General features: G+C 36.6%; 1 protein-coding gene across 6 annotated transcripts; it reads right to left on the reverse strand.

The window, feature by feature from the left end:
- Positions 1 to 947: 947 nt before the first annotated feature.
- LOC128165665 (AAC-rich mRNA clone AAC11 protein-like) lies at positions 948 to 13,605 on the reverse strand. 6 transcript variants are annotated; one of them, XM_052830433.1, is made up of 11 exons: positions 13,276 to 13,605; positions 11,949 to 11,966; positions 11,796 to 11,819; positions 11,281 to 11,550; positions 11,122 to 11,172; positions 10,504 to 10,536; positions 9,832 to 9,939; positions 9,030 to 9,077; positions 7,028 to 7,936; positions 6,371 to 6,820; positions 948 to 1,785 (listed from the first exon to the last, which is right to left on the reverse strand). In XM_052830433.1, exons 1-11 carry the CDS (start codon positions 13,319 to 13,321, stop codon positions 1,718 to 1,720), a joined length of 2,025 nt encoding a protein of 674 aa, XP_052686393.1. In that variant the 5' UTR covers positions 13,322 to 13,605; the 3' UTR covers positions 948 to 1,717. The 6 variants fall into 6 exon arrangements, with proteins under 6 accessions (XP_052686393.1, XP_052686410.1, XP_052686416.1 ...); XM_052830450.1 differs by lacking the exon at positions 10,504 to 10,536; XM_052830456.1 differs by lacking the exon at positions 9,030 to 9,077.
- Between the last annotated feature and the right edge of the window lie 465 nt (positions 13,606 to 14,070).

A 14,070-nucleotide genomic window follows, 5' to 3' on the forward strand; every position in this document is an offset into this window, starting at 1 on the left:
CTTTTGCATATTGTTTGAATAAAAAAAGTCGCCACACACAAGAGTCGAAGAAAATATCTTTTTAATACAGTCATGTGACTGCCAATAAACCAGGAATCGGGATTTGAAGGTAAACAGTGTACCCCTACCATAAATAGTGATGCATATCTTTAATGTGGTTATTCTATCTTGAATAAAAAAAGGATTCTTTCGGGGTTCATATATCAAAGATTAAATAATAAGGCTACAATTTCAAATTTATTTTTTTTTATTTACAGGGACCATATTTCACATCATCCTTTACCATGTACATAAACCTCAACATCGCGACTAGGTTTAAGATATGGTGATAAATCAAGGAATATGGGGTTTTAAAAATACTTTTGTTAAATTATTTTTAAAAAGTATTTTACAATTTTACGGTAGTAAAACAAAAAATTGATAATTTTAATTCAGTCGCTGTTAATAAAAAAGATAATTATTGCAAAAAAAGAACCGAAGCAGTTGAAAAAAGAAGCCATTTTTTGGCATTTCAGCAAAAATTATCAATACGCATTCAAAGTAATTTACAAAACAAAAATGTATAGTTTTTTCCTTTAAAAAGGTTGTTTTATGGATTAGGGTTATATACTGCGTCAACCTAAGTTTAATTTTGGTCTAGTGGCTATGAATACCAAAGTAATGGAGTTTTCACTGAGGTTTATTATTATAATTTTAAAGTAAACTGTCTATTAATATCTATCTTCATTACAGCAGTTTATTACATAAAACAGAAGCTCCAGCAGCCTAGAAACAGTAAACTAATGAAAAACGAGAACAGAGCACCTTAGTTCAAAGTATGCAGCAGAACAGATGCATTTGGAAAACAAAAGGACAAGCGGGTAGAAACGAACATCATAGAAATCATGTGCACTATCTTACTGGTAAAATGTGCAAAAACATGCGGTAAAGATAAAACAACTGTGAGCTATTTTAAATGTTTTATATCAAGATATTTATATAATCACATACAGGAAATTCAAATGTGTCAAAAAAATAAATATTACGAATATTAAGAAGAGAACTTTCCCCAGTTTTATATACAATTCTAGAAAGAGGGAAAGACGACAAGAGTCTATCAGTATAACACATTAAGATTGCTTAAATTAAAATGTATAATCACATTGGACGCGTCAAAGGGACAGGAGACGAAGATAAATAATAAATAGTTATAAATAAATAGTTTTCTGATATTACTTTTGATCATTGACAGTATTATTTTACCAACATAGACCTTTTCTACTTAAAAGTTCGATACGAACAAGGCCCTATGGTCATAGGGCTAAGTTACGATGTAAACATGCTACTATAAAAATTGTAGTCCTGATTGATCGTGTTTTCCTGATCAGTGAAACCAACTTCATTCGTGTACATTGTACGTACATATACATCGCAAGCCGACTGATAACGAAATTCCTAAACTGCTGTGATGTTATGATTTAGATGACAACGATGATGATGAAAGAGCGGTTGTTTTATTGTAGTATCAATTTAACGTCCCACTTTTAAAGTGTCGCTTCACTTTGAGAATTACAGACCGACCACACGCACTATCGGAAATGGAGGATGGCTCGTCTAATGGCAAATATTTAGAGACGTTTACAGAGCAGTTTGCCATGCGTCATAATCTTCTGATGTCTTGGGTTGTACTCTTTGCAGGAGCAGATTCAGGTGGTGCTGTGACTTTTCTGGACCGGAACTACATCATTGGGAAGACCGGAACTCCACCTGGCTGCCTGACGGGTACGTTAACGTTTGGTGTCATTGCTGCAATGATTAGTTAATTGAATTTTAATGTAAATATGGAACTACTTGATATAATTCAAATATTGAAATAAACAGAAAAATATTAATCTTTAAGATAAAAAAATTCACTTACAAAATCTTTATATTGTTTATTTTTAAAACTGTGTATTATTCTAACTTTTAACACAAACTTTGCCACTGTGTATATTTTTTATTTCAATGAATTATTTTCAAGTAATGTTAGTAGACATAAAGCTACTGGCTATATCGCTACATAATTAAAAAACAGACACACAAAGCAAAACAAATGTGCAGAGACAATGAGGGTGAAGCTCTGTCTAAAACATAGCTGGCAGGGTGCAGGGGGAAATAGAATATATTGACAGGAATAAACTGCCGTAATCTGAACTCCCGGGAGGGGTTTACCTTGCTCCCTTAGTCAAAAACTGGAAAAATAAAATCATGGATAGATACCGTGAAAATAAAAATAAAAAAATCAAACTTAAACTGTTTAGCAAAATTCAGTCCGAATTTTAATAAACCGTTTTGAGTATTTTCAGTTTTAAATTAAATATCATATTTTTGTTTTCACTTTCAAATCACTAAGTGTATTTTTTTAATTAAACAATATTTTCATCGAGTTGAAAACAACGTGTTACATTAAAACATGTATGTAAGTTTTGTGAGTGAAGCTGCTAAATTTTCCGATGTGTTAAGGTCAGTCTTAGTATTCCGGCGGGTATCTACATACCAATGTTGCTGCATCAGGATAAACCGTTAACGTTTGACTGTTAACAATCATAAATACGTACAAAAACTTGTCACGATATTTAAACAAATAGTGATTTTGAAATCGATCCATATTACTGCTCAAAAGAATTTTTCCCTTTTCATCTTTTTTTCTTTTTTTTTTTTTTACTTTTCTCTACTGATAAATTATAAATGTTATTTACCTATATCCTGCATACGGCGATTTAATTGTAAATTGAAATTTGATCTATCTAATGGTCTGTGTTGATGAGTGATAACCCTGGCGTTGGTACTTGATAAACCTCCTCCGACCATTTCCGGAATACTAGAGACGATGCCCCTCGCTCTTCCGGGCAGCTGTACTCCCCTATGGCGTAGGTTAAGCCCCCATCGCAGATCTGATGGCGAGGTTTGGGGAACATTTCTAACGTGGGCCATTTGTAACATGGACAGCTCAGGATGCACGGCTATCCCTCCGGGAAAAATATTCCGTTTTTGTCCGGAGAGACTTGGCTGTCCCACACTGTTTCCTACACTGTCCATTATGACTGGTAATGATGATGATGAGGAGAGATGTGTTGTAGATGGGGGCAAAGTTGTTGAGAAAACACCAGTAGGTAACCTATCAGTTACAGGAACCCCCGTTACCGCAATAACTGGAACATCAGCGGGGTGGTGTATACTAGGATCCGTTACGACATGAGTGTTTGGATCGGTTACCGGGGCCACACTTGGCTCAGTGACAGGGACTAGGCTTGGGCCACCAGTAGTGACGGTAGTGACACTAGGGCCAGTGACGTCAGTAACGTAGGCTGCAGTAGGATCGGTAACGGGGACAGGATTTGGGTCAGTCACGGGTACTGGGTGTGGGTCAGTCACGGGTGTGGCACTAGGGTCTGTAACTACAGGAGGCATAGGTTCTGTGGGAAGTACACTGGGTACCGCCCCGTTGTTGACTGTAACTATCGGTGATACAGTACTGGTGAACAGACTGTTAAATCGTGTCGTCAAAGGCATTCCTGGCGGTGATGTGCCTAATTGAACTGCAATGTGTGAAATAATTGCGAAAATCATAAAGATGAATGCATATACGAGGGATATTATTCTGCGATTGAGAGGCCATAACAAGAGAATAGAATCTAGATATGAAAGATGAATGTTACTAAACCGGATTAAAATATTATCACACATTTTAGCATGCAATGTGATAAACTAAAATAGAAGTAACAGGCAACTACGCGGTGAGTCGTTTTTGTATTTACAGCTACCAATTAAATTTGCATACTTCCAAAAAAGTTTTGTGAAAAGTGAACGTGAACAATATTCTAATTACAATACTTATATGATTTTCCGGAAAAAAACCCAAAAAGATTTTATTTCAATCAGTGATGAATAGTTATGCCAAATTAACAGTTTATATAACAAATTTAAAAAAGTTTCTTTTACGTTTGAAATTCTTCTAAAGTCATAAGATATGTTTAAGAGGAGATAAAATACCACGACGTAACTCGTAACATGTATTTTTACACCCGATTACAAATGTAATTGATTATATTTGAGTACATTGTTACAACACAACCTACCTGAACATTCTAAGGTAAAACTAGGTAAAAAAGTACAATAATTATAAAAAGGACCACCGTTAAATTTATGTCTAGGTGACAAATCGTAATTAGAAAAAATGGTACATGAAATTTAAATTTGGACAACTGACGCGAAAAAATGGTCTTAAAGTAGTTTACATATTTCAGATTCAAGTGTATATTGTAAATGTTTAATTAAAAACGTAAAAAGTTGTTCGTACCTGCGGACATGTTGAGCTGTAACAGATTAAGCTGCTTTGTGAGGGTCTGTGCTGGTCCAAGTACGTTGCTGTTGACCACATCAATGGACGTTGGGATGCTCTGACTAACTGTTGGCTGAGGTAAGCCAGTCGGATTCAGCTTTTGCTTTTTGAAGAAACCATGCAAGACCTCCTCGATTAGAGATCGCAGGGAGTCTACGTTCATGAACGCCACAGCTGATGTGGCGGTGGTCTGCGGTGCCTTGGCGCCTGGTTTGATGTTTTTCAGAATCCGGAGGTCCTTGGTGGTCTCTGCTGTCAGGGGATTTCGCTGGACTGGTTGTCTTTGATTCCCTTAAATATTTACAACGAGAGATTTATTTCACGACTTTCATTTTTATTTGAATTTTAAAAAAACTTTTAATAAAGTCTTGTCATGGACGAAACAAGTCAAACTGTCTTTTATAGAAATTGTGTTTTAAATTGCTGAATCTGCAGCTTTAATTTTAAGGATATTAATGCATACTAGTAATCATTACAACTGGGCGGAAATGCGAGGGTTTTTTTAAGCAGGTTTCTAAAAGTTGCAACGAAAAGAACGTTCTTTACTTTGCTGTATACTGCTGATGTACAAATTAATAAAGAACCATTAGGAAAAAAGAAACTACGAGAAAATATTAGAAAATCATTAACCCGGAAGACTGGTGATGAACTAAATGTGCCCAACAAGGAGAAAAAAGAAAAGGGTCAGGTCAGAATATATGTAGCAGTAATAATATGTTTAGCTCATTTTTGTAGGAAGTGAACAACAATCGAACTGGTGTTTATCATTACATTTATAGACAATTAGACTCGCATGTTTTATGAATAATTCCTAAATACCCCCTTTTTGACAGAAAATGCAAAAAATTGACCGGCGATGAATATATCTGGACGTCTTTCGAGTGTCGTCCAGGACGGACTAGGTTTATGGCGGAGGAGTCGTTTGACAATGATTATACGGGTCAGCACACAAACGCTCCCCATAAATATTCATAGATCGTGACATTAACATTTTCCCCGGTAATTTTCATGTCTGACTAACTATACACGTACATATATATACGGATGATTTATATCAATGTCATTAGATATTCAAGCTGACGTGGGTTAATCAACTAATTAATCAATACTGTATAATTTCTTTCAAGCTAATACAAAACTTTGTTATCTATTATTATAAGGATACCGTGAATCAATATTGTAATTAAAGTGGTCCAGAAATAAGTTAAATACGTGTTTTCATGCTCTTACCTTTGAGTTCCATGTGAAGCAATTGCTTTCTCAAAGTATTTAATTGTTCCTCTCTTCTTTTTAAAAGTGCCAGTCGGTGCATTTGTAGAATTTGTTGTTGGCGCTGCATCTCTAACAGCTGCTGCGGGTTATTAAATGCCATAGCAGGGTTTTGAACATTGCTACTTGTTAGTATTTGTGTCTGGAATGCATTGTTAGGTGTTTGACTTGCAGACTGTGTCACATTTCGGATCAACTGAGGGACCTCAGCAGGGTTCTGTGGAATGTTCTCAACAACATGCAGCTGTGGATCATGGGCCAGAATTTGTGGAGACACTGTTGTGGATAAACTCTGCAAGTTTAGGCTTGGCAAAGTGGATGTCATCAGAATGGGTGGAATGTGAGAGCTGGCATGAACCCCCGGGATTGAATTACTTCCAAATGGATCCAGTCCGACTGAGTGTGATGTTACCATATTCAACAGTCCTGGTGCTTCGGTCGAAACAGTTGGGAGCATATCAACTGAAGAAACCTGACCTCCATTAACCGCTAATGTATCTACCGGGATGTTAGATTGAGGGGCTGACACTGAGTTAGTATTGAGAGGAATAGATATATCTATCATTTGTGGTTGGTTAGTAGCATTAGATACTAAATTGGTAGAGTTATTGGAAGCCCATGCCACATTGGCATTCCCCGCAGATTGGGTGAGGTTAATCAGACCAGAGGTGTTTACAAATATTGATGGAGTTCCAAACGAGGTATCTTGGTTCATTTGTGGTTCAACTGGGCTTTTAGTACCTTGTGTTCCTGGGAGTCCAAGAATATTCTGATTTTGAAATAGCTGGTTGCTGTTTGCATTCATAAGAATGTTCTGATTGATGGAATTTATGTCATTTGGATTTGTGAAATGTAACTGTGGAGGAAAGTTTCTGCCAAATGAATTGGCAGCCCTCTCCGACGACACTAAGGGGTTTATGTGCACAGATCCCTTTCCGTTGATAACTTGTGTTTTTAGTACGGGTGGCCCGGGTGGTAGGAGCCCTGTAAAAGTAATGTTGTCCACCACGACGGTTGTTCTTCCACCATTATCGATTATCATTGGTTCACCAATCGTAGGTTCACTTGCGAAAGAGCCTTGCTGAAATGCATTTCCACTATTTGGAAGATTTGTATTTTGCAGTGTTGGATCGAAACCACCAGCACCGGCTGCCGAACCTATTCCTCCAGGCGAGGTCTGGGATGTAAGCACTGGAGAATTAGCAAAATTCTGGTTAGAAGCAAGATTGTTAAATTGCTGAGGCGGCTGCATCATATTAAATCGAGTTTGCGCTATACCGTTTGCTTGCTGAGGTATATTTCTCAGAATTTGCATGCCATTAACATTTGAGCGCTGCATATTGTTAGCAAAAACATTTTGGTTACTGTTTATTAGAGTATTAGTGTTTGCTAATGAACCTGTGTCTTGTCCAAAGTTTCCAGCATTTGATTGAAATGTATTCCAGGGCATAGAATTGCTTGCGGGCATTGATCCTGATATAGCAGGGGGCTGTTGGTCAAACCGTTGAAGGGTAGGGGCTTGGGGGTTATTTGCATTCGGCTGAAATTGGTTGCTAGGAGGGAATCCAGTTTGTGGATTGGAGGGAAAACTAATTTGAGTGTTGGATGGAAAGCCTGATTGGTCGTTTGGCGGAAACCCAGTTTGGGGCATTCCTGGGAAACCTGATTGGTCGAATGCATTTATCCCTCTTTGTTGTTGAAATGGATCTGGTGGTGTTGGCTGCACATTTTGAGCCCCGTTCATCGTTCCACGGCCACCGCCAAACTGCGGAGACGCTGGTGTTCTTGTAGAGGCTGGTTTTGGGGGTACAACTGGAGATGATGATCCAACACCGATCCCAAGTCCGATGTTGATGTTTCCACCACCTGAATTTGATGATTTTGAACTTGAACTTGAATCGTCAGCTGGTCTGTTATTATTTCTATTATTGTTGTTGTTAACAGGGCCGGGACGGTTGAATCCGTTGAAGCCATTTCTTGAATTCATTCCTGGTTGTTGTATTTCGTTAAACATAGGATTAAAGCCTGCACCTGGTCCCATGTTGTTCATAAATCTTGATTGTTGATTATTCATTAACGCTGGGTTCATCATTCCTGGATTTGCAGCATTCGGGTTTTGGCCTTGGGGAGTGGCGCCCGTTGCAGGCGCATCTGGGCTTTGTACGTTGACCTCGATGTTGACGGTTCTTTGTTTAATGGTTTCGCCACCACCAGAGTCCGCCGAGTCGGCATTTGGTTGGGCGTTTGGTCCTCCCCCTTGTCCTGCGAAACCTCCAACGGTGGCAATCCGCCTCGACTGCTGGAATCCTAGAAGCAAAGCATTTGTTGGTATTTTGTACTTTAACTCGTATGTTTGAAACTTTGGAGAATTATTTATTATGTTGATATATACCAATATGTCAAACACAATGCAAAAAGTGAAAGTTTTCAACATCAATGATAATCTGATTTTCAGATACCATTACCAGTCATAGCATGCTTGCATGCAGATATATTTTGACACGAATAATACTCAGCGATACAGAATGTTGCATTCTTGCATGCTTATGATAACATTTAACATGTTGATTAATTTCATACTTCAATATCAAAAATAATAGATTTTATGTTTTTTCTATTTTGCAAGCATGAATTATGAACTAAGATACCATGATACATGTACATATGTTTGTATCTGAATGGACATCTCATGCATACAGTAAGTAAGTAATAGAACAGTGTTAGTTTACTGATGGCTAATTTTTTTTTTAGACTGAACCGGCGTTTGCTTGAGTTGTCGTTCTTGGCGCGCAAAAATTTTGCTATTTTGGATTGTTGTTTTTATGCAACGTACATGTATTTTTCATCTAGGAATTAATTCAAACTTTTAACTGCTGTTTATTTAAGAAAATCAGATACTGGGTTTGAAAAGTGTGCCTCAATATACAAATCAGTGCTGGTTTAACAACAATAACTGTATTCAGCTGGATATTGTTTTTTTCTCTATAACTTTTCTAACTTGGTGTGCATAAAGCATATGTGCATAGTATCTCACAAATTTGCCTAAAATTTTTTAAACAATCTACCTTATTTTCATCCTGAGTTTTCATTTTTTATGCAATTATATAACATATTGGCAAATTTACGATACGTCGTTTTTCTTATATATTAAAATAAAATTCATTTATGTGATGTGTTTCTTAGAAAACTATACCATTACTCTATAATATGTGTATTTTGACATTTTTTTCAATACTTTAAGAATTTACACCTTGCCATGCAACATGGTAATAATCATCTATGAAATGGACACCATTTTCCCTATATAGATACATGTATAAATATTTCAATTCACCAACATCATAATACAGGTTTGAACATTGTTTTAATCCACAATGCGACCACAAAAACCTGGCCTTACCTTGGTTTGGGGACCGGAGAACAACTATTGGAGGAGTTCTATTCCGGACTAAACAAAAACGGTACAAACTTTGATTCCCATTTTGTTCAGAATGTGTTGATAAAATATGTTGATCGAATACATTAGGCATCTTTCCATAGGCGTCGGAAGCAAATTGAAAGTGGGGGGGCTAGACTAAACTAATCCTCAGCAAAAAGTTACTCCCAAAATCATGGAAATCCTAATCCGGTGGGTGGGGGGGGGGAGGGGAGTATACCTATTCTTCCCAAAAAAAAATTACTTACCCAAATTTTTTTTTCCAAAATCATGAAATTCCTAATCCGTGGGGGGGGGGGGGGGGGGGGGGGGCTAGTATGCTTCTGAAATCTAACTTCTTAATCTTTCAAGGTAAATTTAGGAACAATAATCTTTCCTGCGAGAAAAAGTGGGGGGGGCTGAACCCTCTATCATGCTATGTTTCTAATGGTTAGGTATAACTTTGCAAAAAAAGTGGGGGGGGGGGGGGGGGGCTAAGCCCCCCCTAGCCCCCCCGGTTCCGACGCCTATGCTTTCTGATTTTTTTTACAAGATGTTCTAATAGGTAATAAAGTGCATTTGTATGGCAAAAATTGATTGCCCGAACGGTGTTCTTAGTTTTGGATAATGACAAATACATTCTCTTTCAAGGCAAAATGCATTATGCTTATTTAAGCATCATATTTATTCTTCAAATCTCTTCAATCCGTTGCAGTCTTCAGAGAGAAATCAATGTTACATTAATACGGTTTTGTGATGATTTGAGTACATTTCATTCAAGAATTACCTCTTGTTCCATTCCTTGATGGCAGAAGGTTGGCTCTCCTGGCAGCAGCCACAATTGTCCTGATGTTGAAGGGCAGTTCATTCACATTGACTCGGTTACCACTGTTGTCTGTCAAGATACACAATATTTTGTCAGAGGGCGCCATCTTGTTAACATTGGTAATCATTTATTTTTCAAAAGATGAAACACTGGAAACAAATTTCACCGATGTTAATGTTATTTTTAATGTGTTTTTTTTAAATTTTGTCAAAAAAGGTCAAAATATCTCTTCACTAGAGGTGTAGAAAATATTCAATAGTCTTACTTTATAAAGGAATAATTCTGCAAACTTAAAGTTATTAAAAAATAATGACAATTGGTATTGCAAAAATAAATCAGTCTTGATTACCGTACCGTGATAATATTCCATGTAATACAATTGATGTTATTCTTATTTACATCATCAAAGTTTTACTAGGCTTCCTGTGGCAAATTAATCATTTTTGTCACGATGGCCATGAAATTATTTTTTTTTCATTATGATAATAAAATTATTTTTATCCAGAATATTTTTGGTTTTTGTGTGATAAAAGTCTGTCTTTTATGGTGATGAAGTTCGGTAGCCATATTATCAATCGTAAACACAGTTATCTAAAGCTACACCATGTGCCATCTCCAATGCTGTGAAATTACCTCCTCTGCCGTTTCGTAAGAACCGTTCCGCTCCTATAATAGAAATTCCAGTGTTATCAAAATAACATGCGGGTCAGTTTAGGGTTGTGGGTTATAATGTGTATATCTAGGCTATACTGTCCTAATATTGGAACTAAGCTAATTGACATGCTGTCATTGCAACTACGACTAATTTGTTTTAAAATTCTTTTTAAAGTGTTTTTTTTCCAGCAAATATATTGTTAATTGCACAGGAATCTACGTCAGATTTAGCAAAGGGTACAACATGTATATATAAGTCCTCATAATAGATATCTATGCAGCATATGATTAATTAAATATTAAACAAGTTAGAATTGGCTAGTTGATTTACGTTGATTTACCAATATAATATATATACCGGTAATAAAACGCTACGTAAGAATGCGCAAACGATTTCAGAAAATTGCACCGATTAACACAGTTATAATATGTATCAAAAGGCTGCGAGATACATATGCATGTAAACATATAAGCGCTGCTCTATGATTATAGAAACTACTATTCGTTATATATCTATATTGTTCAAGCTATACAGTGTATGTCGTGTATAAGAGGGTTTGGCTTTGCGGGCCCAGATGATGTCCATGTCAAACTTACCCCTCATCAGTCGAAGCTGGGTCCTTCCATCTCTTCGGGGGATGAGAAACCCTGTAATCAAAGTTAGCTTTGTTAAGACATCTCTCTAATTCTTACTCATTATTAAAGAGGAAAACTATTGGCAAAAAAATATCATAACTAATGATAATAACGGTATACCAATAAGCCTTGGATTCCCACGTCCTCTTCTCGTACTTAACATATTCCTCAGGGATCTGACGGCGCCATCTTGGACCGGTGTTAGTATGACCCTATCTATATCTCTCTGTGAGAGGCCCGTGGCCCCCGTTCTGGGGTCTGTGAGGCCCCCACCCGGCGGAGTCCCCGCTCTGCCGCCACTGAGAGGGCCCCTACCCATTTGGGGTGCTGCATTGTTACCATTTGGTATACCTGAGAGTGTCGTTCGTCTTCGCATTAACTGGTCTCTTGCTATAAAACAGAAGAATAGGGGTTAACGTTAATTGGACGGAAACATGGCTCAGAAAGCTGTGCGGTCAACAAATGAACCATTAGATCTTCCTTATATTTTTTTTTTATGATTTGTTAAGCTATAAACTATCATAGATTTTAAAAATTCAAATATTTAAGCTTTGGAATTTGAATATTTTGCTATATCATATCAGCAATCAAACCCTTTTAACGAAAATATTACGGATTATGTATCGGAAACTTACTTAGTGTTCTGTTCCGAGATAAATCTGAAATATAACGGAAACAAAGAAAATATTAAGATTTTGTCTATATAAAATTGATAATATATCTTTGTTCGGCGAGTAACATATATTTAATGATATGTATTCTAGTATGTAAGATAAAAATATACTCACGATTCGCTACTGTGTAATCTGAAATATAATTTTTGAAATTGAAGTTAATAAAGTGTTTCAGATATTTAGCAATAAATACAGGAATTATAGGGGAAAATAAAACGATTGGAGATATTGAAGCTTTAAGTTGTAGCCTCGTCAAGAAATCAGGAAAAGCTTGTATTTGATCTTTATGATAATGTATGTCTTTTAACGCACGCTTGGATCCGGCCTTGTATGGAGAAACACATGACGTTTATTATTCATCAGGAAAGTTCAAATGAACAAAGAGCAATAAGCCGAGATATATTTATGACCATCAACTCCTACAACTTGCATCCAGAAGGCCAATATCCACCTAGTGCTTTATATACCTTTGGACAGGTAAGTACGGGAATGCCAGCTACCTTTCTTGCACAACTTATGTGTATTCCTCCTACATCTGGGGAACCTTCCCCGTATTCCTTTATCATTTTGGGAACCTTCCCTTCTGGATTGGTATTATAAAACGAGATTCTGACGGGCTTTGCAACAGAATAACAGAGAGAATTCAGCAATCCCTCAATATGAATGAAATCCAGACTGACCAATTAAGAAAAAATGGCATTGAAATGTTAATAAGTATTTCATTGCACATAATATCACCGCCTTTTTACGCATTCGTCTAGTTTACAGTCATTGCAGGACAACCGGCTCATATTTGTCAGACCCTCTGTTTCCATTCATCGTCCATTATCGTGTCACTGACCAAGCTTCGTGACTATAAGACCAAAAGTTACCCAGATGTGTGCGTGTTATTTGGGTCTTTAAGTATGGTCAACCCCAAAAAACCATCAAAGCCCACCATAAGATTATGTCAGCAAACATCTTACCAGGATTGCGGTCTGGTTTTCCGTGTTGTATATTATCACTCAATAACTTTATTTGCTTTTTTCTTTCTACCGACATTGCTATCAATTCCAATACGCTGAATAAATAAGCGAAATTATCCTGCTATTTCCTTCTGAATGCTCCAAATAATTTATATATAAAAAGTAAATAATGCAATTTTATTTCTAACGATTAATGGTATTAGACGCAGCTTTGTTAAAAGATTCGCTGTCCTGTATTTTTCTATTGATATATAACTTTCGTTTATAGAAACGTTAATTAGGCATCATGCAAAGAACGGGCAAAAAATAGATATTAAGATATAACTCTTACAAGATAAGCTTTCCAATACAATGTATTTTGTCACAAACCATCAATTCAGTTTTGTTTGACTTAAGTCCTATTATTAAAAATGTAAAGCAAAGTCTTTTCTCATATTTAAAAGCTTTGTATAAATAAGAAAATGCGCTATACTTACCAAAACACAGAAGTAGTCCTAAAAGATATATCCAAAGTCCGGCCATTTTTGCGAAGTAATTAAGGAAAGTTCATCGGTTTTCAAAATTTTTTCAATTTTTATGAAGTAATAAAAATATTGACAGAAGCTCGGCTGCAGCCTACGCGTAACAATCTGTCTGTACCGGTTTCTTCATGACAACTAAAATGGACTAATCACAGGCATTAGTCAGGTTTTGTAAGACAATGTGCCCCATTGATAACGGTATAGCAGATTCACTGTGGGTCGTGTGATATTGCAGCTCTGCAGTGGTAGAAATTTGAGCCCTTGGACAGTTTTGACGGCGCGATCGCACTGTCTATTGTGACGTTTATTGTATCCCTAGGCCCCTATACATCGCCACCTATTGTCTTGAAGGCGTGTCGTCAGAACTCTTGTTAGCTGCAGTGCAGAAACACTTTTGTTTACATAATGACAATTTGTGTGTGTGTTTAATATCTGATTTTCGGGTGTGATTGTTTTCTGTGTTTTCTGGACAGGCCAACATGTGAATCAATGTTTAACAAGAGTACATTTCCGCGGAGACATAATGACGTATGATAATGCCTGAAAATGATGCATCGCTTAGAACAAATCTAAGACAGGATAACCTTTGAACTATAAAGTTTTGATAGAAATATCCGGCTGAAATAGTTCAAAGAGTAACATAAACCAGTTGTGTGTCAAGATGACAAAATTAAAAATATGATACCAAAAAAAAAAGTGTTTTTTTTTTAATTTCTAATTTGAATTTATCCTCTTAAGAAAAAAACCCTG

Source organism: Crassostrea angulata, chromosome 1 (genome assembly GCF_025612915.1).
Source record: "Crassostrea angulata isolate pt1a10 chromosome 1, ASM2561291v2, whole genome shotgun sequence".
Lineage (NCBI taxonomy): Eukaryota > Metazoa > Mollusca > Bivalvia > Ostreida > Ostreidae > Magallana > Magallana angulata.

What these genes read in the sequence shown, in the direction of transcription:
- LOC128165665 (XM_052830433.1), bottom strand. Translation starts at nt 13,321, where the DNA reads ATGGCCGGACTTTGGATATATCTTTTAGGACTACTTCTGTGTTTTG. An exon ending in TGGGAATCCAAGGCTTATTG is followed by an intron (nt 11,173 to 11,280) that starts GTATACCGTTAT and finishes CTTTGATTACAG; the next exon opens with GGTTTCTCATCCCCCGAAGA. An exon ending in CTTACGAAACGGCAGAGGAG is followed by an intron (nt 9,940 to 10,503) that starts GTAATTTCACAG and finishes GTATCTTGACAG; the next exon opens with ACAACAGTGGTAACCGAGTC.